Here is a 21109-nt window from a genome sequence, read left to right as displayed (position 1 = left end):
AAAGAGAAGTAGCACCCAGACGTGCTCTTACGATCCACCACATTGCCATCCCAGTTAGCATCTGAATATCCATGTAGCCTCAAATCCCCGACAATGTATCTCAGTCCATAATGGATAGTGCCCCGAAGATATCTCAAGAGATTCTTGGTAGCAATCCAATGAATGTGATGAGGCTCAACCATATATTGACTCAACGTGTTCACAGCGAAGCATATGTCAGGACAGGAGTTGACCAAGAACATCAGTGCTCCCACAAGTTGACGATACTCGGTAGGGTTCGCCAATTCGAGCCCAACAGCACTTCCACATAGCTTCTTAAAGTTGAGTTCCATCGGAGTAGTCACAGACTTGCAGTCCACCATTCCACATCTCTCAAGTAGCTTCACAATATATTTTCCCTGAGAAAGGAAAATCTCACCTGGCTTTTGCCAGACCTCCAACCCTAGGAAATAATGCATTAGTCCTAGGTCCTTCATCTCGAACTTGGAAGCCAACTCCCTCTTGCATTGATGAATGAGAGGGTCATCACCTATCAGAAAGAGATCATCCACATAAAGGACTACAATGAGAGGTTTGTCCTTTTCAACCTTGAAGTATAAGTTCAGGTCAACATCGCTTCTTGTAAATCTCGGCTTCATAAGATAGCTATTGATTCTCTCATACCAAGCCCTAGAGGCTTGCTTCAATCCATAGAGGGTTTTCTTCAACCTGCATACATGTGTCTCTCAATCTTGAACCTTGAACCCCTTGGGTTGTTCCACATATACTTCCTCCTTAAGAGAACCATGTAAGAAGGCAATTTTGACATCCATATGATGAAGGTTCCATCCTTGTGAGACAACACGGGCTATGATCAAACGGATGGTGGTATATCGGGCAACTAGTGCAAATATCTCATTATAGTCTACTCCTTCCTTTTGAGAGAAGCCTCGAGCTACAAATCTGGCCTTGAATTTCTCAGCACTCCCATTAGCTCCATGTTTGATCTTGTAGAGCCATTTCGAAGTGACCATGGACTTATCCTTGGGTCTAGGAACCACATCCCAGACATCATTCTTCATGATCGACTCATACTCTTCGTTCATCGCATCCTTCCAAACCTGTTGCTTCATAGCTTCTTCGAATGTACAAGGCTCAAATTGTACAATGGTACTCATGGCAGCTAAGTACCCTTGGTACCTATTTGGCTTCTTGCTTTCACGAAATGTCCCTCTCGGTGCAATGTGTTTCTCGGCATCTTCAAGAGTATCTTTAAGCCACAAAGGCCTCTTTCTTGTAGTAGAGGGCTCACAAGGAGGTGGATCAATGGGATCCATTGGACCTTCAACATCAGGCATCGGTTCATCGGACAAAGATTCATCCTGCTTTTCTGCATCAGCATCATCATTGGCCTTCCTAGGAATAGGAAGATCTCAAATCTTTCTAAGTGCAGAATCTTCATCAAAAGTGACATCATGACTTAATTCCACTTCCCTTTGACCAAGCACATAGATTCTATATGCCTTCGAAGTTTCATTGTAGCCCACAAATGTTCCTTTCTTCCCAGATGCATCTAGTTTGTTTCTTTTCTCTTTCGGTACATGAAAGTATACGGGACATCCAAAAATTCTAAAATGAGAAACATCAGGTTTCTCTTCGGGTGCCTTTAAGTCCAAAGCTTGATGTGGGCATCGGTTTTGGACATACACAGCGGTGTTGGCAGCTTCTCCCCATAAGAACTTCAGAAGACCTTGATCATGAAGCATAGCCCGGGTAGCTTCAATGATAGTACGATTCTTCCTTTCGACAACACCATTTTGTTCAAGAGTATAAGCGGTTGTAGTCTCCCTCTTAATGCCAGCTTCTCTACAATAGTCTTTGAATTCATTAGACTCATATTTGGTCCCATTATCGGTCCTCAGAACTTTGATCTTCTTCCCTGTTTGATTCTTGACCAAGGCTTTGAAGGAGAGGAACCATTTGAATACTTCATTCTTCTTCTTTAAGAAATAGATCCATGTCTTGCGAGAGAATTCATCCACAAAAATAGCATAATACAAATATCCACCCAAAGATGTAACAGGCATCATACCTAATAGATCAGAATGGACCAATTGAAGAATATCAATGGTTTGAGTCTCACTTGAAGGGAATGGTCCCCTTGTATGTTTTCCAACTTCACATCCCCGACAAAAACCTTCATGCTTCAAGTTGAATTTGGGCATCCTTGTGACCATCTTCCTTACATTGGGTAAGGCTTTAAAATGAAGGTGAGCAAATCTTTGGTGCCACAATTTGGATTGAAGAGAGGTGTCACAAATCATTTCTCCCAATGGACTTCCTCCAACCTGATAGAGACCTTCAACCCTGAATCTTAGAGTGAATGCATCTCTTGGATTCCTTTTCCAAAGACGAACCCTCCCATCAATGAATGACACCTTAAAACCTTTGTCTTCCATTGCAGAAATAGAGACCAAGTCCTTTTTCAAGTCAGGTACATATAGCACTTATTGTAGGTGAAGAGTTTGACCTTGATTTTAGTGAAGAGTAACGGTTCCAATTCCTTTCACGGGATAAGTGGCATTATCCCTAAGTATGATTTCCATATTTGTCTTCTTCTCAACCAAGTTTGAGAGAGATTCTTTATACCCAGTGAAGTGCGTTGAAGCACCACTATCAATCAACCAATGGTCCAATGTATTTGGAGGAGAGGCGATGGAGAGGGCAAAAATAAGATAAAATTCATTTTGCTTTGCAACATTAACTTCATCATACCTAGAGTTTTTCAACTTCTTGGGAGGACGACCACATACATTTCGAGCAGCAGGAGCATTCGCCTTCCCTCTGTTATTGAGCATGTTGTTCCTTCGATTGCCATTGCCCTTGAAGTTGTTGTTGTTATTATTGTCATCATCTCTTGGAGTATCCTTCTTCTGAGGGCACTCTCTAGCGAAGTGCCCAAACTTGTTACAATTGAAGCACCCTCCTTTTCTTCCTTCTTTGAACCCCGGCTTGAACCCTTTTCCTTGATTCCTTGGACCAACATTGTTCCTTCTTCTAGAATGAGCGGAGAAGGCAGTAGGATTGTTTCCATTTGAGGGCTTCTCTCATTCCATCATCCTTATTTCTTCTTGAGTGCATCTGGCCAATAGTTCCTCATATCCCAGGATCCTGTCATTGTTAGGAATGGTTGTGTTGAACACATCCCAATCTCTTGTAAGGCCCCCAAGTGCAATAAGAGAGAGTTCCTGGTCACCATTAACTTCCCCAATAGATAGAAGATCATTCTTGGTTTCATTGATCCTCGTGAAGTAAGATTGGATGGATTCTCCTCTATCCATCTTGATGTCTTTCAACTTGTTCTTGAGAAAGAGAATTTGATTTGCATTGTTCACTTTGAATATCACAACCAGAGTTTCATACATCTCCTTTGATGTTTCCAAATCAGAAATATATGCAACCAAAGGCTTTTGAATAGAATCAACAATAATCTTCTTAGCAGCGGATGCACTTGAAGGAGGCTCGGTTATTCTTCCTTTGACATAGTCCATGGCATCATTTTCTTCCAAAGTCAAATCCAATATCATCTTCCATGCATGATAGTCGGATTTGAGCTTGTCCTCGATTTTGAAGAAAGATGTAGTCGTCATTGGGACTAGTTCCAAGTCCTTGTCCACTAGCTTCCTTTAGTGATTGCTTTGCTTCACTCTTGCTTGGGATTTGTCTTCACCTCAGCTCTAATACCATGTTAATTTTAGATAACAATGGTATGTTCTATGCTTAAGACAATTTACTTCAATGTCCCTTTAGTAGCCTAATGACCGATTCCAATTATATCTAGTAGCAATTACATTCACTTATAAACATTGACAGTAAATGCGGATAGAACATAAAATCATATGCATAAGACAAGCCAAGACAAGAGGACACAAGATGTAGCGGATGCCAAGGACAAACCCCAATGTGGGGAAACCCTTTGATCAAATCTTTTTATTATTCTTCAATAGTTCAGCAGAGAAGAGAGTACAAATATAAGCCCGAAACAGATCTGTCAAATCAGCAGTCAAATCAGCCCTAACTAGAAATTCAATGGGGGTCAAAGCTGCCCCAAAACATCCTCCAATCAACAGTCCAATTCGGCCTTCAAATCAGCTCAAACTCTTTGGTCAAACCCAGTAAAAGGAGAGAGATTCTGCTGTAATTTTCTGCAGTCAAACCTAAAATCAACCTGAAGTCAACGCTGGTCAAACTGTCCCCAAATACCTCGATTTTTGTGCCAATAAATGCAGCCTAAAAAATCGGAATTCTGGCCCAAAAATAGAGGTCAACGCTGGTCAAATCACCCATGGTCAACTGTCATGTCCCTTCCCAAAAGAATTTGTAACAGGTTTTGTCTCTCCACAATTTTGTACAAATTTTGCTAAGGAAAAGGACCCGAGCAGTTTGGACTTAGGAACTTAGGAGAAATGAGGCCAGATTAATTTGCCAGTGGAAGGTGGGGGCCACCCACATGGGAAAATGCATTGGGCAATTCGAATTGCCTTGGAGGGAATTCGTATGGTTGTTGGAGGGGCCCACATGAGGAAAAGGGAGGCCCATGAAGTCATAAGGAGGAAGAGCTCCTCACTTGGGCATCATTCATTCTTGCATATTGAAAATCACTTCACTGTTTTCCCGCGCTACTTAGCTGAGTCAACTGGCTGCTTAGCCACAAATCTCTCAAGTGGGAGATTCAACCTTACCTTCGGGGGACTACGAGTGCCACCCTAGGAAGGCAGTTTCATAGCATCTTGAGGAGCACCAGGGAGTATTCACAGCTAGCACATTCAGCCACCATCCAGTAGTGTGTATTTCTGGGCCAATAGAAAAGGGACCACACAGTTGTGGACAGAGCTTCATTGGGCCAGCACTAGCCGGAGGAACCTGGAGAGTTGAAGGACATTAGGAGGTCAGCACTTGGGAGGAGTTTTGGAGCAGGTGGGTGCAACAAATAGGCAGTTCGAAACCCAACCTTGGAGGACAGCGCAGAGGGCCAATTTGGGCATCACGTGGGTCTTGAGGGAAAGAGCCATAGCACCAGAATCACAGTTGGGAAGGAAGGAAATTCATAGGAGGTCTCATCCCAGTGATTTGGGATAGTTTTGGGGAGCTTTCCTAGCTTCATTCAAGTAGGCCGAGTTTGCCAGTTTCAGTAGAGGACGAGCTCCTTGGGGGTCGAATTTCAGAAGTTTGAACTAGGCCAAACCCTTCCTGGGTTTTGGTGGGTTTTTATTGAGGATCCGGGAGCTAAAGTTTTATAAGTTTCTGAGCACGGAAAGCAGTGATTCCAACGTTTTTGTTCCAGCAGACAGCGCAGTTTCTGAGCAGCACAAATCAATTCTAGTGCAGCAGTTGGGCAGACATCAAATCAGCATTTGCTCACCTGGGTTTTGTCACACTTGTCCTTAGAGACAAACCCAGGTGCACCACTCCATTCACTGTTGTATTTTCCCTTGATGATTTAATAAAAAGGCTCAGAAGTTCTCTATTTCCAGCATTTTCATGGGTGTATGATGTGTATTTCGCATTTCTGATTGTTGGATCGTTTGCTTGCTTCGTTTCAATGTTTTAAAACTCCGACTCAGCCGAAGGTCGACTCCGACTCCGACTCCGACTCGATATCAACTCGGCCGGCTCGATTTCAATGACTCAATCGTTGTAAAAAATACATTAAATATTTATTTTTTATAAAAACACATAATTTTAAAGATTTTCATTTATGTTTCCAAACACACAGCATTAGAATATAGATAGAAGACAACATATGATCAAAGTAGGCTCATGAATATATCCATTATATCAAAATGGCACCCAGTGCACTGTCCAATACATACACGATGATGATATAGAGATCAAAACAAAAACACATAACCAAGGAGGCTATAAATGGCCTCTACAACAAAAGTCTGTGACCAGTACCACTGGCTACTGCTAGAGTTGCCAACATCATCTGACTCAGTGTTACTTGGGAGCGGAAGCGAAAGTGGGGAGCGAGAGCGAAAACGGGAGCGGGAGCGACATTTTCAGAAGCTCCTTGTTTGGGAGCGAATCCCAGAGGAGTTCGACAACTAATGTCACTAACATCAAGGTACATAGAGGGATTGGTGCTCTTGATTAAATACGAGTTCCATACCTTAGTACATGACAAAATTCAATGGAAACATTGCAATCCTCCAATCCTGAAATCCTGAAAAGCTGATAGTCTGCTGGATTTTGAATGAAATCTAAAATTCTACTTTCTCCGTATGAAATCCAATGAGGCCGGAACCACTCTCAAACATCCTGAGTCATTTCATGGTGATGTTATAAATTTAAGTAAAAGAATGAAAATGAAGATTAAGGAGAATGTCACTTTTACTTTAAGAATTTAATATTACCATGAAATTTGAATAGCATATCAATACTAGGAGAAGGGAATGGACCCCAAATAGCATTTAACTAATTTAGAAAACACCTTGGAGTCCAAACCAATCAGCAAACACTTCAAAATTTCATTAAAAAAATGACAAATCGCTATTTTGATGGGGTTATGGGCCGCAGGTTATGACTCGGCCGAGTCAATACGGGAATGGCCGAGTTGGCCAAGTCAGCCATGACTCGGCCTCCTGAACCATTTCCTCCACCGAGTCACAATTCTGGGCAATGAAACGGATCAACTCGGTCGTTTTCGTTTCGAATCGGCCGAATTTTAAAACTATGCTTTGTTTATCACTTAATTTCCTATTTAGGAACATTACAGTGGTATCAGAGCCTAGGTCTTGGCTCAGCTGTGGGGAGTTTCTCCTATGAGAGAAGGGGACCAGCAAAATATTACATACAGGAGGCAGAGGTACCGAAGCAGAGAAAGAGAACTGGAGATCACTCCAGACACTGAGGATAGGGGGAAGGCAGTAGTAGCAGAGGAAGACATGGGAGAGCCCAAGAGCAGGGAGGAGATGGCTTTTGACAGCCTCTTGAAGGCTTTGAATGATCTAGCAAAGGGGCAGAAGGAGATGCTAGAGGAGATTAAAATGCAGAACCAAGAGAGAACCACCCCTAGGGGATTCTTATTTGGGGAAACTTCTGGGGCCTCTCAACAATTCGATCACCCTTCACCTGCAGCACAACCTCCATCAGCGAGTGGGCCAACTCGAGCCACACTGCCCTCTTTCGTGCCTGTGGCACAGGTTGAACCAGCAGGGATTGAAGACCCTTCACAGATGGGAGAACACTTTAGAGAATGGCAGTCCATGGGTGCAGACTTCAGGGAAGCACTCTCTTTCAGAGATTTCTGCAAGCTCAAGCAGAATGAGAAGAGCAAGGGTTATGGAGGACAGGGCACGCAGAGCTATGAGTTGCAAAGGACGATAGGGAGGATGTACTTCCCTACATTCAATGGCACTGCCAAGTGCACTGCTCGGGCTTAGGTTGAGAAGATGGACACGTATTTCCAGCTTAACCAGATGACAGAGTTGGAAGCCATCAAGATGGCCACGCTGCACATGGAGGGGGAAGCCCATGACTGGTGGTTTCATGGCTTGGCCACCCTGGGGCATGCCAATGTGACTTCATATGAGGATTTCACCAGGAGGGTGGTGGAGCGCTTTGACCAGAGGGATCCAGAGGCTCATTTCAGGGAGCTAACCCAACTTCGCCAAACAAGCAACCCAGAGCAATACATCTCAGAGTTTCTGAGAGTTTCAGTGATGGTGTCGAACCTATCAGATGCTCGGAGGGTATACACCTTCATAGAGGGCTTACTCGAGCCCCTGCGTGGACTGGTGAAGTCACGCAGACCCTCCACATTGCAGGAAGCAGTTATGTGCACCAAAGATTTGTAGGGGGGCATCCCCAAGACACGAGCACCCTTTCCTGCACGTACCCCTTTTCCCCAGAAGGGGCATGACACTAGACCCCCACCTCAGAGAACCACCCAGGGATGGGGGCAGCTAGATGATGAGACATGGAAGGACCTCAGGAGGAGGAAGTTGTGCTTTACTTGTCGGGAGCCCTGGGCACCAGGCCATCGGTGCACTGCTGGCAAAGCACATTACATTGAGGTCTTTTCAGATAGTGACCAGGAGGATGAGGTGGAGCAGGAGTGTGGTATGGGAGACGGTGAGAGTCCAGCAGAGAGGGGACCACCACCACCACCTCCACAGGGAGGGGCATCCTTTGCCCCATCCGGGGGAGTCCTTGCTTCTTTATGTGGGGTCCCCAAATTTCTGACATTGAGGATCAGAGGCACTATACAGGGGCAACAGGTATCGATCTTATTCGACTTTTGGGGCTACCCAAAACTTCATAGATGCCCAGTTGGTTTGGAGGAGGGGTCTCACCACGACCGAGTTTGAGGGCTTTTCAATCTCGATACCTAGTGACTGTACCATGCAATACACTCCGTATGTGTTCGCTTTGATAGTAGTTATGGGGAACTACTCTATGACGAACCATTTCTTTGTGGTCGATGTGCCAGACACCAATGTGGTGATGGGTGTCCAGTGGTTGTACTCCCTTGGGTGAGTTACTACTGATTGGAAGAAACTGGAGATGGAGTTCACCGGCCGGATGGCAAATCAATGGTCCTTAGAGGCATGCATTCATACCCACCACAGACAGTCTCAGCGCATAGGATGGAGGCAGATCTGCAACATGGGGACATAGCATGGGCAGTGGAGCTGAGGGTTTCAGAGGTTGGAGGGCAGGCCCAGCCACCACCTCCAGACATACAGGCCTTGTTGGACAGGTACTCAGTGGTATTTGGAGATATCCCACCAGGGCAACCACCAGATAGGGGATTCGAGCACACCATCGAGCTGGAGCCGGGTGTGCAGGCGGTGATCACTACCCCTTATAGGCATCCTAAGGCCTATAAGGACGAGATTGAGAGGGCCATCAAGGAACTGTTGGCATTGGGCCACATCAGGCCAAGTTCCAGTCCTTTTGCTTCTTCAGTGGTGTTGGTGAAGAAGAAGGATGGAACCTTGCGCATGTGCATTGACTACCGGGCCCTCAACAAGAAGACACTGAAGAACCGGTACCCCATCCCCCGCATCAATGAGTTGATGGATGAGCTTAGAGGAGCCAAGTACTTCTCTAAGATAGATCTACGTTCAGGGTACCACCAAATCAGGGTGAGGGATCAAGACATCCCCAAGACAAATTTTTGGTGCCATTATGGGCACTTCGAGTTCCTGGTCATGCCATTTGGGTTGACCAACGCCCCAGCTACCTTTCAGTCGTGTATGAACCATGTGTTCCGAAGGCAGTTGAGGAGGTTTGTATTGGTTTTCTTCGATGACATCTTGATTTACAGCAGGACTTGGGAGGAGCATCTCCAGCACTTGGAGGAGGTGCTACGTATTTTGGAGGAATAGCAGTTCTATGCCAAGTTGTCCAAGTGTGAGTTTGGCTTGACCGAGATGCTCTACTTGGGGCACATCATTGGCGCAGATGGGGTGAAGGTCCATGAGGAGAAGATACAAGCTATCCATGATTGGCTAGTACCCAGAGATGTGACAGCGTTGAGGGGCCTCTTGGGCATTTACACATATTACCAGAAGTTTGTCAAGGGATTTTCGCAGTTAGCAGCTCCCCTCACAGATTTGGCCAAGAGAAGGGCTTTCGCATGGAGAGATGGGGCATAGGCAGCTTTTGACCGCCTTAAGGAGGTGATGAGCAGTTGTCCAGTTTTGGCACTTCTGAACTTCTCCCAGCCCTTCATCGTAAAGTGTGATGCATCCGGGGAGGGAGTCGGAGCAGTACTATCTCAAGATGGGCACCCCATTGCTTTCGAGAGTCGGAAGTTATTACTCCATGAGAGGTCATATTCTATATATGACAAGGAGATGTTGGCCATTATGCATGCCTTAGCCAAGTTCCGACAGTATTTGGTGGGTAACAGGTTCCGGATGAAGACTGATCACAACAGGTTTCGTCACTTCATGGGGCAGCAAGGCCTCAACGACAGACAGCAGAGATGGGTCAACAAGGTGCAGGCCTATGATTTCGACATAGAGTATGTTCGGGGGAAACACAAAGTGGTGGCTGATGCCTTATCCTGGAGACCCACAACCCTATCACTCATGAGCATCTACCATGATTGGAAGGCCTAGTTATTGGTGGAGTATTTTAAGGACGGGAGGGCATGCAAGATTCTGGAGGGTGCCCACGCAGATGAGTGCTACTGGGTGATGGACGAGATCATCTACTACAAGGGGTGCATATTTCTGGTTCCCAACTCACAGTTGAGGGAGAGAGTGCTCCAAGCAGCACATGACTCGTCATTGTCAAGGCACTAGGGGTTCAGGAAAACGTACATGGTAGTCAAGGAGCGCTTCACATGGAAGGGCCTCAAGGGGGACGTGCTGAGGCACGTACACGAGTGTGAGGCATGTCAAAGGAACAAAGGGGAGTTGATTCATCTTACAGGATTATTACAACCGCTCCCCATCCCCAAGGGGAAATGGGAGAGTATCTCCATGGACTTCATCACAGGGCTCCCCACAGTACAGGGCAAGGACTGCATTTATGTAGTGGTCGACTGGTTGACCAAGTATGCCCACTTTTTCGCCATCCCTACCAGATATTTGGCTTCACAAGTTGCAGAGTTGTTCTTTAGGGAGATCTTCCGGTTACACAGGCTTCCTAAGAACATCGTGAGTGACAAGGATAGTAGGTTCATGGGAGGCTTCTGGCAAGAGCTCTTCAGGTTGGTTGGTACCGAGCTCACCCCTAGCACGAGTTACCACCCCCAGACAGATGGCCAAACCGAGCGAGTTAATCAGTGGTTGGAGGGGTACTTGAAGAACTACGTGATTGCGCAGCAGAGGACTTGGATTCGATGGTTGAATTTGGGCAAGTATTGCCACAACACCACCCATCACATGTCCATCGGTATAACTCTTTTTTGTGCCTTGTATGGTTATGATGCATTATCTTTTGTTGATGTTGTTTTTGGAGATAGTCATGCCCTAAAGGCCAAAGATTGGATCCAAGAGAGCCAAGACACCTCAAGGCTTTCAAGGATAACTTAGCGATAATGCAGAACCAGCAGAAGGTGCACGCAGATTGGCACCGAACCGAGAAACATTTCGAAGAGGGGTATTCGGTGTACCTTCGATTACAGTCTTACAGGGAGTCCACATTAGAACAGAAGGGGACCGAGAAGCTACAGCCCCGTTTTTATGGACCATACAAGGTAGTCAGCCGAGCTGGGGATGTGGCCTACGAGCTGGAGCTACCTCTGGGGAGCAGGATTCACAACATATTCCATGTCTCATGCCTTAAAAAGGTGTTGGGACAACAGGTGACAGTAGCAGTAGAGTTACCCCTGTTGGATGATGAGGGCCATCTGGTTTTGGAGCCTAAGGCCATTTTGGAGAGGTAGGAGAGGAAGTTGAGGAGCAGGACCATCAGGGAGTTCTTGGTACGCTGGAAGAACCTGCCAGATGAGGATGCCACCTAGGAGGGTGAGCACATTCTGGAGCACCCAGCTCTGAAGTTGCTTGAGGGAAAGCAACATTTGGGAGGGGAGGACTGTCATGTCCCTTCCCAAAAGAATTTGTAACAGGTTTTGTCTCTCCACAATTTTGTACAAATTTTGCTAAGGAAAAGGACCCAAGCAGTTTCGACTTAGGAACTTAGGAGAAATGAGGCCAGATTAATTTGCTAGTGGAAGGTGGGGGCCACCCACGTGGGAAAACGCATTGGGAAATTCAAATTGCCTTGGAGGGAATTCGTATGGTTGTTGGAGGGGCCCACATGAGGCAAAGGGAGGCCCACGAAGTCATAAGGAGGAAGAGCTCCTCACTTGGGCATCATTCATTCTTGCATATCGAAAATCACTTGACTGTTTGCTCGAGCTGCTTAGCCGAGTCAACTGGCTGCTTAGCCACGAATCTCTCAAGCAGGAGATTCAACCTTACCTTCGAGGGACTATGAGTGCCACCCTAGGAAGGTAGTTTCATAGCATCTTGAGGAGCACCAGGGAGTATTCACAGCCAACACATTCAGCCACCATCCAGCAGTGCGTATTTCTGGGCCAGCAGAGAAGGGAACACGCAGTTGTGGATAGAGCTTCATTGGGCCAGCACTAGCCGGAGGAACTTGGAGAGTTGAAGGACATTAGGAGGTCAGCACTTGGGAGGAGTTTTGGAGCAGGTGGGTGCAGCAAATAGGCAGTTCGAAACCCAACCTTGGAGGACAGCACAGAGGGCCAGTCTGGGCATCACATGGGTCTTGAGGGAAAGAGCCACAACACCAGAATCACAGTTGGGAAGGAAGGAAATTCATAGGAGGTCTCATCCCAGTGATTTGGGGTATTTTTGGGGAGCTTTCCCAGCTTCATTCAGGCAGGCCGAGTTTTCCAGTTTCAGCAGAGGACGGGCTCCTTGGGGGTCAAATTTCAGAAGTCTGAATTAGGCCAAACATTTCCTGGGTTTTGGTGGGTTTTTGCTAAGGATCCAGGAGATGAAGTTTTATAATTTTCTGAGCACAGGAATCAGTGATTCCAGCCTTCTTGTTCCAGCAGACAGCACAGTTTCTAGGCAAAGCAGATCAGTTCTAGTGCAGCAGTTGGGCAGCCCTCAAATCAACATTTGCTCACCTGGGTTTTGTCACACTTGTCCTTGGAGACAAGCCCAGGTGCACCATTCCATTCACTGTTGTATTTTCCCTTGATGATTTAATAAAATGGCTCAGCAGTTCTCTATTTCCAGCGTTTTCATGGGTGTATGATGTGTATTTTGCATTTCTGATTGCTGGATTGTTTGTTTGCTTTGTTTATCACTTAATTTCCTATTTAGGAACATTACATCAACGCTGGTCAACGCTCTGAAAGCAGCAACCTGTTCTGAACAGAAAATCTCGGCCTCCTGCCACACGTGTGAAGTAGAGAGAGAGAGGGAGCTGCCACACGTGCGAAGAAGAGAGATGCCTCCAAACGTTGTATGACTCAATCAAGAGAGAGAGGAAGATATGATGAGATGATGTCCAAATGAGGAAAAGGTCTCTCCTATTTATACACTTCGTTGAGGGTCCAAAGACACATCTGTTGGGCTTCACAAGCCTACATTTGACTAGAGCGGACCTTGACAATTTTCCATAGGAGAAATAAATTCATAATTCCATTTCTTCTTGTCAGAATGATATGATCTTTATATCAAAATTGTACCTCTTCGAAAGAGAAATCCAATGCAATAATCATCTCCATCATATGAGTTGTCTTAAGGTGGAATTTGGTCCTAGTTGCCAATTTTAACAGACCGGGCTGTGATTATTATTGTACAGTGAAATAAACAGGTTCTAAATCTTTAGTTTTAACTTTGTCGAAAAGATGAAGGTTGACAAAATGTTCAATGGAAAAGAAAAACTGCAAGAGAAGAGGAACTAAAATGGACTAATTCGATGGAAAAGAAAAAGTGCAGGAGAAGAGGAACTAAAATGGACTAATGGCAAGCTGGCAAGCTGCTTAAGCAACTTATTCTTGCTCAGTTGATTATTGAAAAAGCCTATTAAGGCCAATGCCAGCTGTAATGTAATCTCAAAATGACAACTTACCAATAATACCTCTTATGTTTTTCAATGATATTTACAGGCAAACAGATAAGATAATTTTAATGCCCAATAGATGACCATAAATAGGTCAACAGGACTGCTAAGTACATCAGTAAGAGAAAATCTAGAAAAAACAAAACAGATTGTGCATTTTTAAATTATAGAAGTAAATGACAGCAATGTTTATATCCAACCAATCCAAAATTAATAAGCATCTCTCAACAAAAAATACTTAAAAGACACTAAAGACCATCCATACATGAATTTTAATGTGCAGTCAGTTACCTGAATCAACTGACCATTCTCATCCCTTTCAAGCATTAGATCAATATCAGCTTCAGCAATTGTCGTTCCATAAAATCCACTTCGTTTTGTTACTGAATGACCCGACCATCTACCTAACAATGCATTTATTCTTTCTTCATTATTCTGCTGCCAAGACATGTGGAACCATTAGTGGATAGATCACAAAAACTTGTGCCATTCTCCTAGCAAGGAAACCAATGTCAGTGATAAAATGATAACATACATCTTGATTATCTGTCTAAAAAGGCATCGCCAGTTGAAGAGCCAATGTTGTTATTCATTAGGGAGCTCAAACATGTTTCTCAAATATACATATACATAAACGGATGGATAATAAGTAGAATGGTTTCAAAAAGCTGAACAAGCTTCAGGACTGACCCCACCTAAAAGGCGATGCCCAACTCCCCACGAGAATAGGAGGAAGCATAAGCCTTTATACATGGAGAGAAACTCCTAGAGATTAGAAAGGAAAAAATATTTGCAAAAGGAAGAATACGTGCAAGATCAAAAGGTAGGCACTACTCTAGATCCTAGAAAGAATGAAATTGAAACAAAGCAGAAGATAACTGTGAATGTTGAAAAGGTCAGAAGGTTTTGAGGATTAGCTAACTTCCATGTGAGACTTCTCTTTTATTTATCTAAGACTGTTGGACCTCTAACAGATGTATTGAGGAAATCAATATTCCACTGGACAGAAAAACATCTAGCAAATGTTATTGGCTCAAATGAAAATTAATCAGAGCTCATGTCCTAAATCATTTTAATTTTTAAGTTGTTTTCTACTGCACATTAACATAGAATGTTGAAGCAAAGTGATATTTTGAAATTAGATTGAAAACCCAACAGATTATGATGCATTAGTTGCTCAACAAACTAGTGAACTTGATGGGAGAACCATAGAATCTACTATTGGCAACTCCTTTCAAAAATTAGAACCGAAAACACAAAAAAAATTCACAATATGAAGTTGAAACTCCGTCGTACAGCCTGGAAACTCGTTTTCGGCCGTACTGGCCATGTTTCCTCAACGTGAAACTTGCCAGTACAGCCGGAAACTCGTTTCCAGGCCATACGGTATGCGTTTCCATTTCGTTTCCTAGCTGGAAAAAGACCTGAGGGCAACGTTTCCTGAAACATATATATATATATTAGGACATTTAAGAAATATGTGCAATCATAAAGCATACATGATACATTCTAATTTATTACATTATGATTAAATCGTCCAATGTCAATGCATAAACTATAAGTCTCTAAATTTACATCACATTTGCTCATGAATGATCACATAATGAAAATAGCAATATCCAAAATCAGCCACGAGAAATTTCTAATTTCTTGTCTCGTGCTTGATTGGATTGATTGGAGTCTCCTCCTGCATAGTTGAACAACCTTAGCACTCTTGATTAAATACAAGTTCCATACCCTAGTACCCTAGGTGCTCTTGATTATTGGGAGTCTCCCCTGCATAGAGGGCTTGGTTCTCTGAATTAAATACAAGTTCCTTACCCTAGTACATGACAAAATTCAAAGGAAACATTGCAATCCCCCCAATCCTGAAATTCTGAAAAACAGAAAGTCTATTGGATTTTGAGTGAGATATAAAATTCTACTTTCTCCATATGAAATCCAATGAGGGTGAAACCACTCTCAAACATCCCAAGTCATTTCATGGTAATGTTTAAAATTTAAATAAAAGGATGAAAATGAAAGATAAAGGAGAATGTCACTTTTACTTACCATGAACTGCATATCAACAATAGGGCCATAGGCTTGAACATTAGACTGCCCCACTCAAAAAAAATTGTTTCCAATCTTCAATAGCTCCCTTTATCACTCCTAAATTGGCAGGGAGAAAAAAAAAAAAAAAAAAAAAAATCACTTTATCTCTGAAACGTGGTTGTACGACCTAGAAATGCGTTTCAGGCCGTACTAGACCACGTTTCCCACACGTGAAACATGGCAATACAGCCTGAAACGCGTTTCTGGGTCGTACCAAATGCGTTTCCGCGTTTTTGTTTCGTTTCAACCCAGAAACACCCTTATGACCAGCACTTCCTGCAACATAGCTTTCAAGAAAGAATCAATTATAGAAAAGTCTCATCAAGATTTAATAGTTGGCTTCATCTTAGAGGGATGAGCTAAATGCAATAGGTTTGGCTATGTTGGAAGTAATGCTTCCATGTCATATGTAGTTGTCATTAGGAGTTACGAGGAGTCAGTCTAGAAGTCGTTGTTTACAATGTATGAGTTGGAGTCATTATCTATAAGTGTTGAAGTCAGTGTATTATGTCTTATATAATTGTAACTATCATGATCAATAATATATTGAAGTGTGATTTGTTTTGTGCAATCAATTGCTCTTTGATCCCTCTTTAATTTCTAACATGGTATGAGAGTGGGTACTAGCTTGACTCCCTCAAGGAAGGGCCAGGAAGATGAGAAAACATTGAGTTATATTGCTCTATAATTATATTATAATTAGATTACTTTAGCATTATCTTAGACTGCATTTGTTTTTTTCATATTGTTCAGGTGAAAGTTCCTGTGTGTAGATTTAGAGTCCAAAGAAAAGATTTGAGTTTCGCATGTGTAAAAGAGACAAAAAGAAATGGGGCGGAGCTTGTTTGAATTCGTTTTCGAATTGCCAAATCATGCAAAATAAGAATGTCGGCTTCCCCTATTATTTGGATGTGCTAGAGCCGCTAGGAGCTTGTGTTTTGTTTGTAGATCTGTATGCAACAAGCAATGCATGTAGTTAATGCGGACAGATCTTGCAGTGGATCTACACAAGATATAATAGAAAAAAATCAAATCAAGTTTCCGCTGCAAGCAGATTTACAAAAGAAATGGTACTACGGTGCGTTAACTATCTATGGTTTGATCTCAAACGCGGCAAGATCATCCCTACAGAGGAGCATTTGATTATCAAACTCCATTTCAGCAACACTTTTGTCTGCGGAATCTGGTATGAAACGACTTACATCGAAAGCCTCACTATCTTTGACATCGAACTCATTGCTGCTGCACGATTTGATGCACGTCCTCTTCAAGGTCACCAGAAATTGGTTGTTTATGGATGGATATGCGTCGTGCGTGGAATCAAAGTTTCTTAGCGGATTTTTTGAATGAGGAAGCATGCTGGTTCAACAAAAAAAAAATTGTGATCAGATCTAACTAAAGCAAAACCTGAGTTACTCCCTCTGATCCACGGTAGAAAGAAAGCAGTGTCATAATTGTATGGTGTAGACCCACAGGTTTGATCCAGAGAAAATTCAAGTCGTAGAGGCTATGCAACACATAAGATGATTTCTAGGGACCAAAAGTTTCTATGGAAAAGAAATATGGCAGTTGGTTGATTCAAGCATAATTCTGGAGATCAAGGCCACAAGGGATGCAGATATGATAGTAAACACGAGTACTTAGAGTCATTGTGTGGTGTGGGTTGTAAAATTATTATTATTAAAAAAAAAAGGAGTGTGCGAGATGGTGTTGGTGTTTGTGTTTTTATTAGTTATTAAAAGGGTTGGTGGTTCTTAAACTGGAAGCCCCAGTGTCTGAAACATCAATTCTTGTGTGTTTTTATTGGTTATAAAAAGGGTTGGTGGTTCTTAACTGGAAGCCCCAGTGTCCGAAACATCAATTCTTGTAAGGTCAAGTTGTTTGATCAACTTTTGAACACATTCAGTATCCATACCTCCATCCTAGCAACTGACAGATAGCCGAAAGCGAAATATCTGACAAATGGTGGTTGGTCCATAGGATGGTTCATTACTTGAAGGTTCTCATTGAGGAAGCCCCGACAAGCCGAGGTGTCAATATTGTTGACCTTGCAAATTTCATCAACGATGGTTAGAGATGGTTATGTTTTAAATGGAGGTCAAGTAACAGCTCGAAGATGTGGTGGTGAAATAGCGGAGTTTGCGAGATTCCAAAGTGGATGCGAGTGTTGATGAAGACCAATCAGACAAATATCATATTGTTGTTGTAATATGTGTTCAATGTAAGCATTAAGGGAGGGTGTTGGAAGTAATGCTTCCATGTAATGTGTAGTTGTCATTAGGAGTTATGAGGAGTCAGTCTAGAAGTCGTTTCCAATGTATGAGTTGGAGTCATTATCTAGAGGTGTCGAAGTCAGTGTATTATGTCTTATATAATTGTAACTATCGTGATCAATAATATATTGAAGTGTGATTTGATGTGTGCAATTAATTGCTCTTTGATCTCTCTTTAATTTCTAATAGGCTATACTTTGAATGAAATTCTGCACTAGTGAGAAGGACATATATTTATGGGAAAACAGTGAGAATGGATAGATGATAGAGAAAATGAGTTGTTGAACAATTTTTGTCATGAATCCCAAGATATATTCTATACATAGGGTGTAGTTATTAGTTGGTTATATACACTGGAAAGTCGGGATGGCACACTAGCTTACATTTGTTCATTTCCACCCAACCCAAGAGTTTTGAACTAGCCAAATGCATTCATAATGACGAGAATAAGATTGCCTCCATATTGTCACAATAAAAAACTCCTACCCTTTCCTTTCTCAATCACATGAATTGCCATCAGAACAATCTAAGTCATCTAGTTCGAGTTCGACAAGCCTGAAATCCGACAAAAAAATCGACATTCTAAATTTTGGTGATAAAATATGGCATTAATTCGACAACCTGTAATTTTAAAAAATATATTTATAAAATTCACTAAATATAATAAAAATTTAAAGATAAATAACAAAAATAAATTAAAGATATAGAAAAATATATAAATATGATAAATAAAGATATGACTTATAGTAAATAAGATATATATATACCTAAGATAAACAAATACGAATAGATGTATAGATATCCTTAGAAAAATAAAAATATATTAGTATATATTTTATTTACTATATGACTTATAATAATATTGTAATATCATATATACCTAAGATAAATAAAAAAAAATAGATGTATAAATTTCCTTAGAAAAATAAGAAATATATTAATATATATTTTATAAAGAAAGATAGACCATATGCCAAGCAAACCATGAAGTGATGTCGACCTCCAACAGAGTTGAGAGTCAACTAAGCATTATTGGAAAAAGGAATTAAATCCACGAGTTGAATTTGACCGAACTTGAACAAACTCCTGTGAATTTATTCAACAATCAATTCTTTTCTGAATTCCACATTCAATTCTAAACAAGAATGAATTTATTTGGATTAGCTTGAAGTTCAGCGCACTTCGAACTTTTTCTTTTCAGAAGAAAAAAACGCTGGCTTTATATTAGCGCACTTCAACTTGAAGCTTCAAGTTTGCCAAACCCGGTGACTTAGGTTGATGATGAGAAAAATATTGTTGCAAATTGAGAATGAGGTTGATAGAGAAACTAAAACATCGGAAGAGAATCTTCAAAACAAAATGGAAAAGAGGAGGTAGGTGCTGTAATTTGGCTATTCATGGGGTAGTTCAGAAAATTTCGTGTCTACTGAAGTTGTTCAGATATTTAAATGTACACCTCATCTAGATGTATATAGGGTGTCATAGTTACAAGAGGGGCATTGAGTCAGAATAGTGCTTGATTAATTTTAATATTGGTAAATGCAGTGACAGTTTTATGTGTGATCTTTTTTCCATGGACCCCTTTTTTTCAGATGAAAAAAATGCTGGGTTCTATTATATGAAAGAAAACCAGTACATCTGTCCACAATACAGATTCAATATAAAACTGTATGCTAGTCTTCAGACTTCATGGAATCCTATGTTGGCAAGGCCATGGCAGTTTGATAGGAGACTTATACAGATATCTACTGGTTGGAAAGAGATGAGATGAAATTTAACTTAGACCCTTTGTTAAAATTGGCAACTATGGGCCAAATTCCACCTTGGGGCAGCTCATTTGATGGATGAGATGAAATTTGACTTAGACCCTTTGTTAAAATTGGCAACTATGGGCCAAATTCCACCATGGGGCAGCTCATTTGATGGAGATGATGATTGCATTGGATTCCTCTTTTCGAGAGGTCCAAGATTGATATAAAGATCAGCTCATTCGGACAAGTAGAAGTGTCATTTTGAATTTACGCCCACACATGTGAAATTGTTCAGGTCGGCCTCATCATCATGTAGGCTCAAGAAGCCCAATGGTTGTGTCTCTTCGCCCACAACGAACTGTATAAATACAAGAGACCCCACTCCTCATTTGGCACATTCATCACTCACACATTCTTCTTTTTCTTTATCTGATTGGTTCACACAACATTGGGCAGCCTCTCTCTCTCTCTCACATGTGGCAAGGAGGACGAATTTTCTGAGCAGAAATTGCAGGCCAAATTTCAGACTTCAGGGACAGGTTTGACCAGCATTGACCGAGGTATTTTTCACTGAGTTTGACTTCGGTTTTTGGGTCAAAAGTTCAATTTTCTCAGGCCGCATTACTGGGCACAAAAACCAAGAATTTCTGAGCTGGCTTACCTGCGTTGACTTTAGGGTTGACTGTTGTTTGACAGCAGAAAAATTACAGCATTTTTCTCTCCTTTGACCAAGTTTGACCGAGCTGTTTTGGGCTGAATTTGACCTCCTGCTCACGCCGAGTTTGACCAAGGAAGAATTGCTGCTGTTTTGACCAGCATTGACTTTCTGGTTAGGGCTGAAGTTTGACTGCAGTGGACTGCAGAAATGTACAAGGATGTTTTGATTGTGTATTGGGCAAGTCAATTTGACTTTTCTACTCTCTCTCTGTTGAACTTTTGATTTAGTAATAAGAAGAATTGATCAAAGGGTTTTCCCCACATTGGGGTTTTCCCCTGGCATCTGCCAAATCTGGTGTCCTCTTTTCTTGGCTTGTCTTATGCAGTTTGTTTTATGTTCTATTTGCTTTTACTGTCAATGTGATTATTGTGATTGATATTGTAAATTGGAAATTGTTATTGGTCTGCTAAGGAACATTGAAGTAAATTGTGCTAAGCATAGAACATACCATTGTTAACTAAAATTAACATGGTATCAAAGCCCAGGTAAAGACAAAGCCCACGCAAGAGTGAGAAAATCAATCATTAAGGAAGGTTGTTGGACAAGAATATTGGTCTAACTTCAATGACGACTACATCATTCTTCAAATCTGAGGACAAGCCCAAGGACAAATCCAACTATCATGCATGGAAGATGACTTTGGAAGAGAATGATGCTATAGACTTTGTAAAGGGAAGAATGGTTGAGCCTCCTTCAAATGCGCCCGCTGCTGCAAAAACAAAGTA

At 42.2% G+C, this 21109-nt stretch overlaps 1 protein-coding gene across 2 annotated transcripts in view; it reads right to left on the bottom strand.

Moving 5' to 3' along the window:
• The window catches only part of LOC149141188 (glutamate NMDA receptor subunit epsilon-1, putative (DUF3598)), a 155781-nt gene that overhangs the window by 3694 nt on the left and 130978 nt on the right, over positions 1 to 21109 (bottom strand). Inside the window, exon 6 of one of the 2 annotated variants that reach the window (XM_089447684.1) lies at positions 13840 to 13986. In XM_089447684.1, coding sequence (XP_089303810.1) covers positions 13840 to 13986 — 147 coding nt within the window. The remainder of the gene's footprint in view (positions 1 to 13839; positions 13987 to 21109) is intronic. The other variant, XM_089447685.1, reaches the window with a different exon arrangement.

The sequence above is a fragment of the Pinus tabuliformis genome, chromosome X (assembly GCF_031772625.1).
Source record: "Pinus tabuliformis cultivar Carrire ecotype Pingquan chromosome X, CPIR1, whole genome shotgun sequence".
Taxonomy (NCBI): Eukaryota; Viridiplantae; Streptophyta; class Pinopsida; order Pinales; family Pinaceae; genus Pinus; species Pinus tabuliformis.
The sequence above is the reverse complement of the archived record's forward strand: the minus strand, read 5'-3'. Positions and strand labels throughout refer to the sequence as shown.